This window comes from Rhinichthys klamathensis, unplaced genomic scaffold (assembly GCF_029890125.1).
Source record: "Rhinichthys klamathensis goyatoka isolate OS25496 unplaced genomic scaffold, OSU_Roscu_1.1 h1tg000157l_1, whole genome shotgun sequence".
Lineage (NCBI taxonomy): Eukaryota > Metazoa > Chordata > Actinopteri > Cypriniformes > Leuciscidae > Rhinichthys > Rhinichthys klamathensis.
Window position 1 is genome coordinate 3,400,880 of NW_026606692.1, and position 14,297 is coordinate 3,415,176.

At 36.5% G+C, this 14,297-nt stretch overlaps 1 protein-coding gene across 2 annotated transcripts in view; it reads right to left on the bottom strand.

Annotated features, from left to right (window-relative positions):
* Positions 1-14,297, bottom strand: part of nrp2a (neuropilin 2a) — a 69,671-nt gene that overhangs the window by 18,997 nt on the left and 36,377 nt on the right. For both annotated transcript variants that reach the window (XM_056258672.1, XM_056258673.1), the window contains exons 8-12: positions 7,324-7,468; positions 6,001-6,350; positions 5,345-5,489; positions 619-702; positions 88-249 (exon numbers count right to left, since the gene is read on the bottom strand). In XM_056258672.1, coding sequence (XP_056114647.1) covers positions 88-249; positions 619-702; positions 5,345-5,489; positions 6,001-6,350; positions 7,324-7,468 — 886 coding nt within the window. The remainder of the gene's footprint in view (positions 1-87; positions 250-618; positions 703-5,344; positions 5,490-6,000; positions 6,351-7,323; positions 7,469-14,297) is intronic.

Genomic DNA, 14,297 nt, shown 5'->3' on the forward strand with positions numbered 1-14,297 from the left:
GACAAGAGCCTACAGGCATGACAACCTCTCTATGCATGCAAATGTGTGTATTTGTGCACACAGTGTGTGTGTGTGTGTAATACTCACTGTTTGAGCCCATGGAGAGATCTTGACTTTGACCCAAGGCGGTGCTTTTGCTGGAGCTGTGTAGCGCCCAGCTGAGGTCAGAATCCGGGTCAAGGGTCCAACCACACAATCCTTGCTCAAAATCACACAGTCCTTTGTGAGATGGCAGGGCAGCACTAGTAACTGAAAAGAATACATCAATACATTCGCATTAATATTCATCAACCCTGGCAAAACATTGGACGGCTAAAGGCACTTTAAGCTAAACTGAGCTCTGACCTTTCACTTCAGCTGTTCAAAAATAAAGAAATGACAACAATCCTGCCAAACAATCCACTGAAAATCATGATAGTTTTACTTATGTTAAAGGGAAAGGGATATTTATTGAATAAAAACGTGGTGTAAGTGTGCTTACAGGTCACATATTTATGTTGTTGTGATATATTCTATATTGTACCATTTACACAGCGATCACACTTTACTAAAACGTGGATGATTTCTGGAGGTTGATGGTGTTTATGAAATGTATTGAGAGTAAAAAAAACGACTAACCTGGACTGGGTTTCTGTGTTGTGGTGGTTTCTACAGAGGAAGGGTGGGTTGGTTTGGATGTCTCTACAGCTGGTGTGGAGGTTTCTGTGGATGGAAACACATAATTAACAATCTTATCCGAACTCAGAACTGAATGCATTTCCATTCAAACAAATCTCTTTTTCTTTCCATTTCAAATGAGATTCCCTTTCATTTTAATTATGCAGCCAGCCATGAGTCAGATATTCATAAATTAAATCATAAAGCTCCAAACTCGGAATTTATGTCAGCGCAGAGGGGAACATTAACTATGTGCACAGTATGCAACACTGTGCAAAAACTATAATGTGGTCCCTGTATCGCCAGCAGGTCTTTACATCTGTCTTAAATGATGACATCAGACTGATGGATAGCGTTGCTGTAGGGAGAAAAACCAGACAAACCATGGGGTGTTGAATGTGTACATACTAATATATAGGACCTCCAATCCATTATGCTAAAAAAAAAAAAAAAAAAAGTATCAGCAATTTTTAGCTTTTCAAAAAAGTGCTATGAACTGTAAAATATACAGGCACCAAAATAACTTTTAAAGGTGCGTTTAAAACACACACACACATGTTATGTTCATGATATGTCAGTTGTGATTATTCTTTCTTGCAGTAAAATAAGCGTTTTAGGGGGTAGAAATAATTTAGCAGTCTTGAAACCTGCCTTGGAAACAAATAAACTGCATTAAACGAAAAGGTTTTAGACTTAAATAAGAACAGAAGTCCATAGTATATGAACTGAGCGGTCACTCACACAGTAGTATCTGCAAAGGAAGCGAATCGGTGCATACATTAATATTTTGAATTCATAAAAGGTGAGCCACAGCTGGTGATATTTGTCACTGTAATGCCATGGCCTTTTCTGAAGCAATTAGCCAGCTAATACCACTTCCTCTGCCCTATCGCTAACTGCCTCCCTCTCTATGCCATCCTCTTTCCCTCCATCATTCTTTCATATGCCTCCACACCTGCAGTCTACATCCATTTGTTGTTCTTTGTCTTCTGATTCAATTAGTACAGGGGTGATGGATAAATACCATCACCTGCGCGGGACTGTGCTCTCGCACGCGTACGCACGACGCGGCGCCGCAAAGATGTTCTGTCAGGGTTTAAAGGTTGCTGTGTCACGGTGTAATGATCTTGACCTTTCAGAGATGTGACAGTTGTGTCAGCACAACATACAAGACAAATACATGGAACGTCGTCACACAAAGAGCTGTACTTCCAGCGTCACACTACAAGGCTGTTCTGAAAGCTAGGAAACATAATTATGCATCCTTCTAAAATCTTCAACAGCTTTGTATGCAGCTTTCAGAGCAATCTAAGAATGCTCTGGGATGGGCTCACTAAAAACTTTGAACCAACATTGTGTGTGAGTCAATAAAAAAAAAAATACAGAAGCACGTCAATTCAAATATTTTATGATTTTGCATACAGAGTAAGATGTGCATGGCAGTGTTATTTTAGTATTTGTTATATAATATTATGGTATCTATAAAAAAAATTCATACGTTTTTATTTTTATATTTTCAGTTTTCATTTTCATTTTAATGTAAGTTTGTTTTGTCATTTTTGTATATTTCTTTTTAGCTTAAATTAATTTTTATTATTTAAAGTTTTTTTAAGTTTAAGCTTTTTATCAATAAATAATAAAACAATATAATAAAATATAAATATTAGGTGAAAAACTTAAACTTAAAAATCTTACCTTTAAAAGACTTTCAGCGGAAACGAATTTCAACAGTTTGCATTTTAGTTAACAATAACAACACTGGTGTATGAACTATTTTCATGTAGCACAATTTTTTTTTTAAATCCTATGATGCCACATTAGTTAAATGTGTAAAAAAAAAAAAAACATGCTAAGTTTTCAAATTACCCCTTGAATTGATTCATTGATTCATTGATTCATTTATTCATTTTCTTTCTGCTTATACTAAAACACTGTAAGTTTACAGACATTCCCTTTAACCCTATAACACAACACAAGGCAATGTGTAAATCAAAATATGGTTAAAACACTTGTGAAAATCAATCAATATAGAAAATGTCTTCTTCGTACTAACACTGTACGTCGGGCCATATTTTCATTTTTTTTTCTCAGGGTGAAGGCTATTGCTGTTTCAAAATGGCTGTATATGTTATCTATCTCTTTAAACCGTACGTGTAACTGTACACCTCACCGCAGGCTGCAGTTGCCTTAATGTGATTAAGACTAGCGGGAAGATCATTGCCTTCAGTGTGTGTGTGTGTGCGTGTGTGTGTGTGTCTGAGTGTGTTGGAAGTAATGGCAAGTAAGGCAAAGAAATGAAAGCATATTATTGATAGCTGTAATCTGTCTTCCATCCATTCCGTTCTGCTCCCCCTTTCTCAGCTCATATCCCATCATTCTCTTCTCTCTCCCTCTACTCTTGTCCTGTCATTTCTGCTTTCATCAAATTCTCACCCATCCTTAAGGAAAGCTGTCAAATAGTTCTCCAAAGAACCTGATTCAGCAAAAAAAAAAAGATAATTCAATAATGAAAAATAGATATATAAATAAATAAATAAAACACCCTCAATTATGCATAAAGCTTGTCTGCATATTTCAGCGTGCTAGCCAGAGTTTGGCAGGGCTGCAAAGAGCAGTAGTGCATGCTGGGAAAATAAAACAGCTGCCTTTAGGGCCCCGTAATTCACCTGAGAGAGACTCATGCAGTGTACTATATTACAGCATATGCATTTGATTGTTTCATGATGATCACAGCGGAACTGAGTATGCTCAGATCCGTATGATGACAGACACATGGCTGAGATAAAATACAAAAAGATTGATTCATTATTTAAACCCAAGAAATAAGTTCAAATTCTATTTTATAAAGAACAAAGCAACCACTAAGAACACTGTAGGAATTACTTCTGGGAGATGTTGTTTATTCACAAGTACATACTAAGCAGGTATAGCCTATATGTGTGCATACACTACAACAGCTGTTCTGTGGGATAAACATGTATAACATATGAGTGAATGTGTGTATGTGTGGGAGAGAGTACATGGGAAAGAGAGTAACATGGTCTCTGATGAGAAACAGAAAGAGGAGGAGAAGTGAGGAGAGCAAGACCAGAAGAAAAACATTTACACAGGCAAGATCAAATGGTGGGAACAGAGAGAGAGACTGATTAGAAAACAAAGTTATAAAACAAAAGAGTGGAAGCTAGAGAGAAAGGTTGTGATTCTTAAAGGGACAGTTCACCCAGAAATGACATTTATATAATCATTTTTTCACCTCCATAAACTTCACTGAACATTAGTACCGCCACAGTACATTTATGTAATTGTGAGAGTTTCTACATTTGCAATTCTGATCAATCAATCTATGCCGAAGTTCTCTAGAATTTTGAGAATTTGGTTTTCACACCTAAAAGTAGAGCATACTGTACATTTGCACACACACACGCACACACACACACACACACTCAATCAGATGTCTCTCCAGCAGCTCTATGATAAATTATACAACATAGAGGATAATTGGCACGGGGGGCTGTCTGATTATAGTAGAGCTGCGTGCGTGAGTGTGTTTGTCTGTGTCTTTCATGCTTATAATATTGTAGACATGGGAACTGTGTATTCGTGCAGGTCGATGCTCTAGCAAGTCTGGTCAGATAAACACATACAATCCCTAATAAATTATTATAATTATATCAATACGCAGTTGAGGTTAAGTCACATGGATTACTTTTATGATGTCTTTTCTACCTTTCTGTGGCTTGAAAGTGGTAGTTGCGTAAGCTGTCGATGGAGTGACAGAAAGCTCTCAGATTTAATGGGAAAGATCTTCATATGTGTTCAGAAGAAGAACGAAAGTCTAAAAAAAGTCCAAATCTTTAAATGAGTTAGAATATCCCACACATAAACTACCGTTCAAAAGTTTGAGGTCAGAAAGACTGTTTTTTTTTTAACAAATTCATAGTTTTATTCTACAAGGATGCATTAAATTGATCAAAAGTAAAAACATTTATAATGTTACAAAAGATTTCAAGATTTCAAATAAATGCTGTTCTTTTGAAATATTTATTCATCAAAAGCAGCACAACTGTTTTCAACATTGATAATAATAATAATAAATGTTTGCTGAGCATCAAATCATCATATTAGAATGATTTCTGAAGGATCACGTGACACTGAAGACTGGAGTAATGATGCTGAAAATTCAGCTTTGATCACAGGAATAAATTACATTTTAAAATATATTAAATGAGAAAACAAATATTTTAAATTGTAATAATATTTTGCAATATTACAGTTTTTAGTGTATTAAAGAAATTTTTGATCGGTAGTGTAATGCAGAACACAAACAACAGAAACGTCACACTAAAGCTTCTGCCTTACAAAATTCATCCAGCCACCAATTTTTAATGGTTGTTTTCTCCCATCCTCTTCTCTTAGAGAAAATCATTGTTTCTATGTTTCTATTTTCTCCTCACGTCAACCTGTCCTATCCTTTTTTTTTTCTTTTACTTCTCCCCACCATAAATGAAAAGAAAAAAAAATTGTTCAGGCTGCAATAACTTTCGGCTGACAGTGCGTTTCTGGGAAACAGCTCAGTGTCGTAGAGACTGAGAATACATTTCACCCTGCAACTGGCACTGCCCAATCAACAACAAGCAATTTAGCTTATGATTTCACAACAGTGGTGTAACTGAGGCCTGTGACCTACCTGGCAGGTTGCAGCCCAGGACTTCCATTCTCATTCCGATCCCTGCCGGAGACCAGCGCTCTGGATAGATGCGGATGAACTGTGCAGGCAGCTCCTCAAAACGTCTCAGCTCTGGGGTGTCATAGTGTGTGTTTCCCTCAAAAAGCTACGGGAGGAAAAAAGAGATTACTCACACACACTTACTGAATTTAGACATCTAAACAGGAATCACAGGAGACTGTTAGTAAAAGAATTTGGATGGTATGTTTAGTTGGAAACATTTTGGTTGATTCCCTACTGGAAAATCCCAGAAAATGGTTGCAAGGTTTTTAAGTTAGTCTAGATGACTGATAGACTGGACTACCAGCAAGTGGACTTTAGCCTTGTAGACCATCTTAATCAAGACTGCAAGGACTGGTAAACCAACCTGGACCAGCAACAAACCAGCAGCTGAATGAAGATGTGAAGGTCATCTTAGAAAAGCAACAAGCCACTTACATTACTGTTCAAAAGTTTGGGGTCAGTAAGTGAAACATTATTGCAATTTAAAAATAATTGTTTTTAATACATTTTAAAATTTAATTTATTCCTGTGATGCAATGCTGAATTTTCAACATCACTACTCCAGTAATGATATTTTGCATATGTTTATATTATGCTATAGACAAATGAAATACCTTTGACATGCTAGTCTTGCTATCCATTACAAAGTTCCAGTCTTTCCCATTCAGGCTGTGTGCAAGGCGATACTTCCGTACGAAAGCCCGGTTCTCAGAGCTGGTTCCTCCCTCGCCGCTACGCGCTCCTTGGGTTATCACTCCTCGCACCGTCTTGGGTGTCCCGAGGTCCACCTGGAGCCATTCTTCTCCAGTTATAGGCTGGACAGGGGCAGGGAACCATCCTGATCTACTGGCCACCAGACGTGCCGCTCCAGGGGCCCAGTGAAGGTCCCTCACTGAGGACGCTGAGATCTGGGAGTCAGGGAGGAGCCCGGACAGCATTCCCTGGAGCTCTGAACATGGAGCATCTGAGACAAAAGAGAGCGAGATGTACACACCGACTTCAGCCTTTAATGGGCATGTACCAGACACTTTTATCCAAAGTTTCTTCACTTATTACAGATTTACCTGGAAATTTGAGGATAAAGAATAGTTATCCTTATTAAGCCTATTGTATCATATTTGATACGCAAATTTCTAAGGACTCTAACTGATCAAAACTTTGCTGAAAAACCTATAGGACACAATCTACTACATACCGCATGTCATCTGATTGAGAGTTTATACTTTTTTAGCAAGCAAAAGGCCTTTAAGAATATCCAGGTTGTTTTGCTGAGAAATCTTAACTTTTTTTTTAAGCAAATATAAGAATGACTTTTATATTATTAAAAATATTTCAAGATGAAGGAACATATTCCTTTTAAGGAATGTTTATTTGTGTATGTCTCAATCATCATTGTATTTGAACTTAATTATTTGTTGCATTGTATTATTAAAAACTACTAAAAACTAATTTTACAGCTGATTTTTTATATGCATTGTGTGCAAGTAGTCTGCTATCCTGTTATAAAGATCTTTACATTACAAGCTATCAAAAAAAAAATCAGATAGTTTTGTCCATATAAACATCAGCAAATGCACCAAATTGCATATTTTTGCTCAGTTTGGACGTCTGAATAAAAACTGAGATGATTTTCCTTCAAGTATGAGCTCCATATTATCACTATATCATACTATAAAAGCCTGATATATCAAATATCATACTCACCAAACATATGCAAACTTTTTAAATATTTTGTCTAAAGCTTCAATAAACGTATCCAGTGAAAAAAAAGAGATTTTTCTATTATGTCATGTGTCAGGCTTTACAGGGTGTTTTATTTTTCATTTTCAGCAAATATTTTTTTTCCACTAACAGACGAAAGACCTCATTGCACTGCATCTAGTCCTCATTGCATTGTATGGTAAAATGATTAAAACAATGTGAGTATAAACAGTCACCTGTAATCTGGCAACCATAAAGTTCAAAGCGCAGCGCAATGCCATTATTCCACGTTTGTGGTCGAATACGAACAAATCGGGCCAGAACTGGCTGAGGAACACGATTCAAAACCACCTCAGATGGATCAGTGTTGGCATGGAAAATCTGCAAAAGAGAGAAAACACACAACGCAGATTATACTTGCTGCAAAGCATCACCAAGTCTATTCATTGAAATCGCAAAACTCTAGAAAGAGTTCTTCCCAAAAGGAAACATGTCCTTTCATGATATTCCCATCTCAGATTTGTGTTTTTCTGCATGAAAAATGGCCAGGAGGAATAAAACATTATTCCTTAAGTTTGTAAGAGGTATTCATCTGAAGGACATCTTAGTTTGATATGCACATTAAGAATGTAATGTTTTCTTTGCTATTAAGTTTTTTTTTCTTCAAAGACAGCCCTTTAAACGCATTACAAATTAAAGGAGAGGACATTATAACCGGCAGCGATAAAACATAACTAAATCCTTCTCTCATTCACATACCTCAGAACCACAAGAGATATGACAATGTCTCTGTAAAGTGCGATAAAGACTATTAGAATGAATACCAGTGAAAAATTGCTGTAGATAAGAGAGGAACTTCCCATGTAGAGTCGAATGGTTGACTGATAACTGAAATCTAAACACAATTTTAGATTTAGAAAACGCAAGACGTGCAGTGAGTGAGCTTGAGGTTACATAACGACAGATGTATCGAAGCTGGAGGATAAGAATTAAGGCTTTAAAGAAGGATCCAATGTTTCTAAAGCTACCGAAAGTAGCACTGCATAAACTTCACAAAGAATTATACAACAGTCCCAATAAACAAGTTCTTATTGAAGAGTAACTTGCATTTTAGACACAGTATTGACAGTTACTTTGTCTCTTTTTGTCCCGCCACGAACAAAACTAGCTTTAAACAAAGCCATAGCAGAATCAGCTACAGTATTACACATCTTTGAGCAACACACAGCAGCAGCATGTCTGAATGAATCAATGATCATTCAGTGACTCACTCATGAAGACTGTTGCTGAATTCGGATCCGCATAGCATACTACTCTAATTATGTCTGCCATAGAAATATATTGTAAATGCAGTATGATAAGTACACTAGCATGCGGTTCTGAATTCAGCATGTCCCTTGTTTTGTAATGAATCAGTGTTTTTTGAAAGAATCGAATGAGCGAATGATTCAATGTTTTAATGACTCACTGATAAAAAGATGGTTCCTTTGAACAAATCGGATGAGCGAATGATTCAAAGACCCACTCATATGGACAGGCACTTAATTCAGTCCTGAATGAAGCAGTGTTTTTGAATCAATGACTCGACTTCATAAAGCTGACCGTATTCATAAAGCCAGTGACTGCATCCGAAATCGCATAATTCCCTACTAAGGCGATAGGCGATAATCAGTATGTGACAAAAGACAGTAAGTACCCACTCAAGAGAGTTTGCGATTTCTGACACAGCCATCGACTTAACAGGTGACTGGATTCACAAGACCATTTATGTGTTTTCTGTTCATGAGTGAATCACTGTTTTGAACAAATCGGTTAAGGAAATTATTCAATGACTCAGTCATAAAGTTGGTTGTCCCAATTCACCTACCTATACTACGCCCTAACAGTATGTCCCGTTTTTGTGAAGAAAAAATACATACTTTTGAGTGTGTAGCAGAAGCTTCAGGACGTATACTTTGTCATAATTGCGTCTTTAACGGACTGTTTGGCACCTGTCTATCACCTTGTCACAGTTAAAACAGCCCGTTCTCATCCTTTGGCGTCATACATGTGACGCTTTGTACATTTCGTTGAAATCTTATGCACATGGCATCGTTTAGCGTCAATATGAGACGCAGATCCCAAGGCGTCATAACCGTACCCTACCCCAGACCTAAACCTACCCATAACAGTGCGTGTTATATTGACGCTAAAGGATGCCATGTGCGTAAGATTTCGACGAAATGTCATATGGCGTCACCTATATGACGCCAAAGGATGAGAATGCGTTGGTTAAAATCCTGTATGTATGTATGTGTGTGTGTGTGTGTGTGTGTGTGTGTGTGTGTGTGTGTATGCGTGCGTGTGTGCATGTGTGTGTCAAAAGTCAAATAAAAGAATCAAATAAAAATACAAAGGAGACTGGAACTTATGATTGTTAAAACGGTTGAAACCCCCCCCCCCTCACACACACACACACACACACACACATCCGTGTTCTTCCATCCATGTGAGACGTTTACCGATGGATGTATCTTAGCCAACCGAAAACATTCCTCAACTGAGATGAAGTGTAACATAGGCCAAGATGGGCTGTAAGGGCTTTCGAAAGCGAACACACACACACACACACACACACACACACACACACACACGTATCCTGGCTCACTTACAAAGCTGTGACTATGACAGACACCAGTGAGGCAGTGAAACGGGTTGATTAAGTCAAGTGGCACTAGAAAAAGTAGTGGATTAGATAAAGACAAACAAAGAGTCTATTGAGCTTGTTTTCACCACAGTTAAATTTCCCCCTATTCCTTTTTCCTCAAGGCCTAAACCTCTTTCATCCCCATTGTTCGCCTCATCCTCTCCATCCAGTGGCCACAAGTCACGTCCCATCGAGAGTTACGGGCTCTGGGCAGAGTAATCCATATGGAAGAATCCCTTTTCTGTGCTCAACGCTCAAGGCTGCTTTATCAACTCTGTGTGAGTGTGTGTGTGTGTGTGTGTGTGTGTGTGTATTCCCAGTAGGGGAATTCGGCACACTCACAAAGGACCACAATCATAATGCTTCAATGATGCAGTGGCGGAAGGATGGAGAGGTGGGGGGAAGGTTTTCTCAAACCCTTTTTTAAAATGCTGATCTCGAGTGTGTTGTGGCTGCTGAAGCCAGACAGACAAGACAGCCGGACTAGACGGATGACCCCTTTCCAGATGCTGGAATAAGGCGCATTCAGCCATTCAACTCTGTGGCAAAACATTGTGGCAGCTCTGCAGAGTTCACGGATAACGACGGAAGAGAAGACAGAGGTTAAACGAAAGAGACTGGAGGAGGAGCGTGGGGTCTGAGAGATGATAACATAGACCAATCAACAAGACGGAAAAATCATGGGGACGAAAATATCACCAGGACAACTGGAAATGTATGAGAAAGAAGGACCGGCCCACAGTCATATTTACTAAATGGCATTTTTAATTTGACCAGAATGAACATTGAGTGGGACAGAATTACAGTCCGTTCAGTGGGACTCATTCATTTCTGTTTACATTTTTCCTATAACCAGACTGAAAAAAATCCGGTTTACTTTGAAACAATTTTCACTTAGAAAAATGGCTAATAAATTTAACAAATAAATACCAAGAAACAGCAAGTAGCACATTTGAAGTAAAAAGACTGACACACTGTAGTATTTTCTTGTTAAAAGCACTCCAATAATCTTTTACAGCTTCGAAAAAAAATGATTATAGTGTAAAATTACATGAATAACATATCAAATGTATTTGTAAATCATTCATAAAACTGTTTGTGTAAATTGTTTGTAAAAACCATGTGTTATATACATTCACGGACGAATATAACAATTTACATGAAAAAAACAATTAAAAATGTTGCACTATATGTGTAATTTCTATACAATTTATAATAATGTCTAAACAAAAAAGTATAATAAATTTATAAAAAAAACATTCTTACATAACTCCTGTGCAATTCATTTATGTGTAAATTGTGCATAAAACCATTTTTACATTAATTTATATAACACATTTCTGTGCAAATTATTCGTAAAACCATTTGCATGTACATTTTTGCGTTTCATGAATATAGCGCATATTTTTTTGTACCTGGGTATCATTTTGTTGTAAAACCAATGGAATGATGTAGTTGCACACATTTTCACTGAAAAAAATGGGTTGTGAAAATGAAATGTAACCTAGATTCGTAAACTCAAGAAAGTCCAACATGAACAAACTGTGATTCTTTTTTCCACTTTTTTCTTGTTTTGTTCACATCAAATGGCATCTACTAAGATCTATTAGACACAAAAAAAGTCTCCAGAAAATATGTACGTCAAACACAAGACATACGGAAAAGAAATATGGTACAGTTTAAGAGCAGTCAAGGGGGGGTCAGAGGTCGAGTTGCATATTGTTAATGCATTCAGGTTTTCTTCACCTGCTAAGATCAAAGATTCCATCAGTGGTTCAGCGGCGATCTTTGACCCCTGTCAATAAGCCTAGTTACACAGTCCAAAGGTTAATTAAGATCATAAAGAGATCCGAGCAACACGTGATGTCTGACCAAGTCAGCTTGAATAATGACCGTTTCCTGTACAAATCAATCGAAGACTATTTTTCTTTGTTGATAATGGGAGATCTTTCCTATAGAACTGGTCTTTAGAATAACAAGCTGGCTTTCTTGCTAGAGGAATTCATTGTGTGTTTGCTATAAGAAAAGGTTGCGCAATTCAATACAATACAGGAATAACCAGTAAATGATTAGTACTAAACCTTAAAGATGTGTTTTAAATTAAAATGGCACTGCATAACCAAATTTCAAATAAGCTATAGAGCCATAAGCCGTTTAAGCTTTAAGCCATTTGAAGTCGTAAACAAGACCAAAATCTGCCTGACAACAAGAGTGTTGGTGGCGGGGCGTCCCACGGCAGGATGGTCCCACCCATCCAGTTAAAGTAGAACGCAAGCTAGGGTAACTAAATAATTAAACCTGCCATGTTGTGGGTCTACGAGTGATAGATCATGAAATTATAAAGACCCTTTTCTACTGTCCCTCCAATGCTGGGAGGGGAAACCCTGCGTGAGCCCGTCTCCACCCCTGGGTCGGTCAGAGCAGACATCCCACGCAGACTGCTAGGGGACAAAAGGTCTCGAGGTGTTTAAGTATTGATGAAAGTCGTGAAAGAGCACGTCTAGCCCAAGACAGGAGTAGAGAAACCAAGTTGATGAAAGAGTAAATGTGTGTGTTATGATGTCTGGTGCCAAGCATGTTCAGATTTGATCATTTACATTAGAACACTTGTGACATTAAAAAAAGAAGAAAAATAAAAAATTAGGGTTGTCAAATGATTAATCACGAATCAAAATTTTTTTTTTTTTACATAATATATGTGGGTGCACTGTGTATAATTATTTTGTATATATATAAATACACACATATGCATGTATATTTAAGAAAAAAATATTATTTATATATAAAATATTTATATTTATATACAATATAAATTATATAAAAATCTATATACAGTATATACATGAAAATATTTCTTAAATATATACAAGCATGTGTGTGTATTTATATATATAAAATAATTATGCACAGTGCACCCACATATATTATGTAAAAAAAACTTTTATTTTGGATGTGATTAATCACGATTAATCATTTGACAGCCCTATAAAAAATACATTGTTTATTCATATTCATATTAATTACATGATTCCCTTTTTTGTTGAACGCCTTTGACCTAAATGATTTACGTCGAGTACCTGAAGATGTAATTACATTTTTAAACAAATTAAAACCAAATAAAAATGTCTTCCGTACTATAAAAATGATTAATAATATATTTAAATGTCAAATAAACACAATATTACATTTTTAATAGTATTTTGCGAGTCCTAAACCGATAATTGAATAAATAAAAATATTTCTTTTCAATAAATAAAAATAATCATACATTTAATGTCAAAAATATAATAAATATATAAATAAAATTTAGTCTAAATAGAGTTGTCTAAACAAGTAAACAAATAAATTTAAAAATTAAAAAAGAAATTGGTGGATAAGATTAGAGTGAAATATCTCCTATTCACCCGTCTTCATACAGCTGCAGTCCTTAACTTTTGGCGCTCTAGTGGTTAATAAACAAAACTGCATACGTCTTGCGGAAAAAGACGTATGCAGACTAAAATACCAGACTAGTCTGAATATAAACACTTATTATATGTGTACCGCAGTAATTCATGATAAGACAAAAACACGGTTTGAAAAATGGATTCATGATGTACTCACTTATTATATAAATTTTGTAAAGTTTGAACACACAAAAAAACTTACAGACTGCAGCTTTAACTTGATGAACTACCTACAAATAATAAAGTTGGACAGCCGGCTAAACCAGCACTAAGCAGCAAAATCACTAAAATGGAAATTTCTGCTAAGAAAAGAGAGAGAGAATGAAATGCTCTCACTACTGAACAATATGCCTGCTCCCCCTCCAGTGAGCTTGCTCTCAATGGGGGAAAGAAATGACAAGACTCCCCCCTTAATCCAAATTTCTTCTCATCTTTTCGTTTTTCATTTTCCTGCATCGTTGTGTCTCTCCTTCCATCCTTTTACACTCTCCCAGTCGTCACTTCTCTCACAGACGGTGAACGCAGAGGCTAAATGCCTTTATATGCCATATTCATCAAGTATCAAGTGAGTATGTGACAGATTTATTACTTGCTGTTCACAAGGGATTTATAGGAATTTCAATAATAAACAGGATATGCTGCAATTTTTGGTGCTTGTGGAACCTTTTTGCCATTTATTGAGTGATTCAATCCAAAAATGCTGGGTGGTACAGTATATTGAATATTCATGAAATATGTGCAACGACTTTACTGTATAAATCAAATTAAGCAAAAAAGTGAATATTGTGACATTTTAAGGCTCTTTTATCCTCAGAATAATGTTACAATCATTACTTGTGTCATGACTGGCAAGTACAAGAATGTTTTAGAAGCATTTCTGATTCAAATGTCAGTAGCATGAATAAATTCAAACTAAGGGAATAAGTTAAAAAATCCTACATAAAAAAACTCTATTTGACAACAATTTGCATCAGTAAATTATTTTCTAATTGTTTTTTGTTTTGTCCCAATGGTCCATTCGAATAGTCTTGAGCCAAGGGATCAGAGGGAAAAAAAGTTATTAGCATAAACGTAAGTG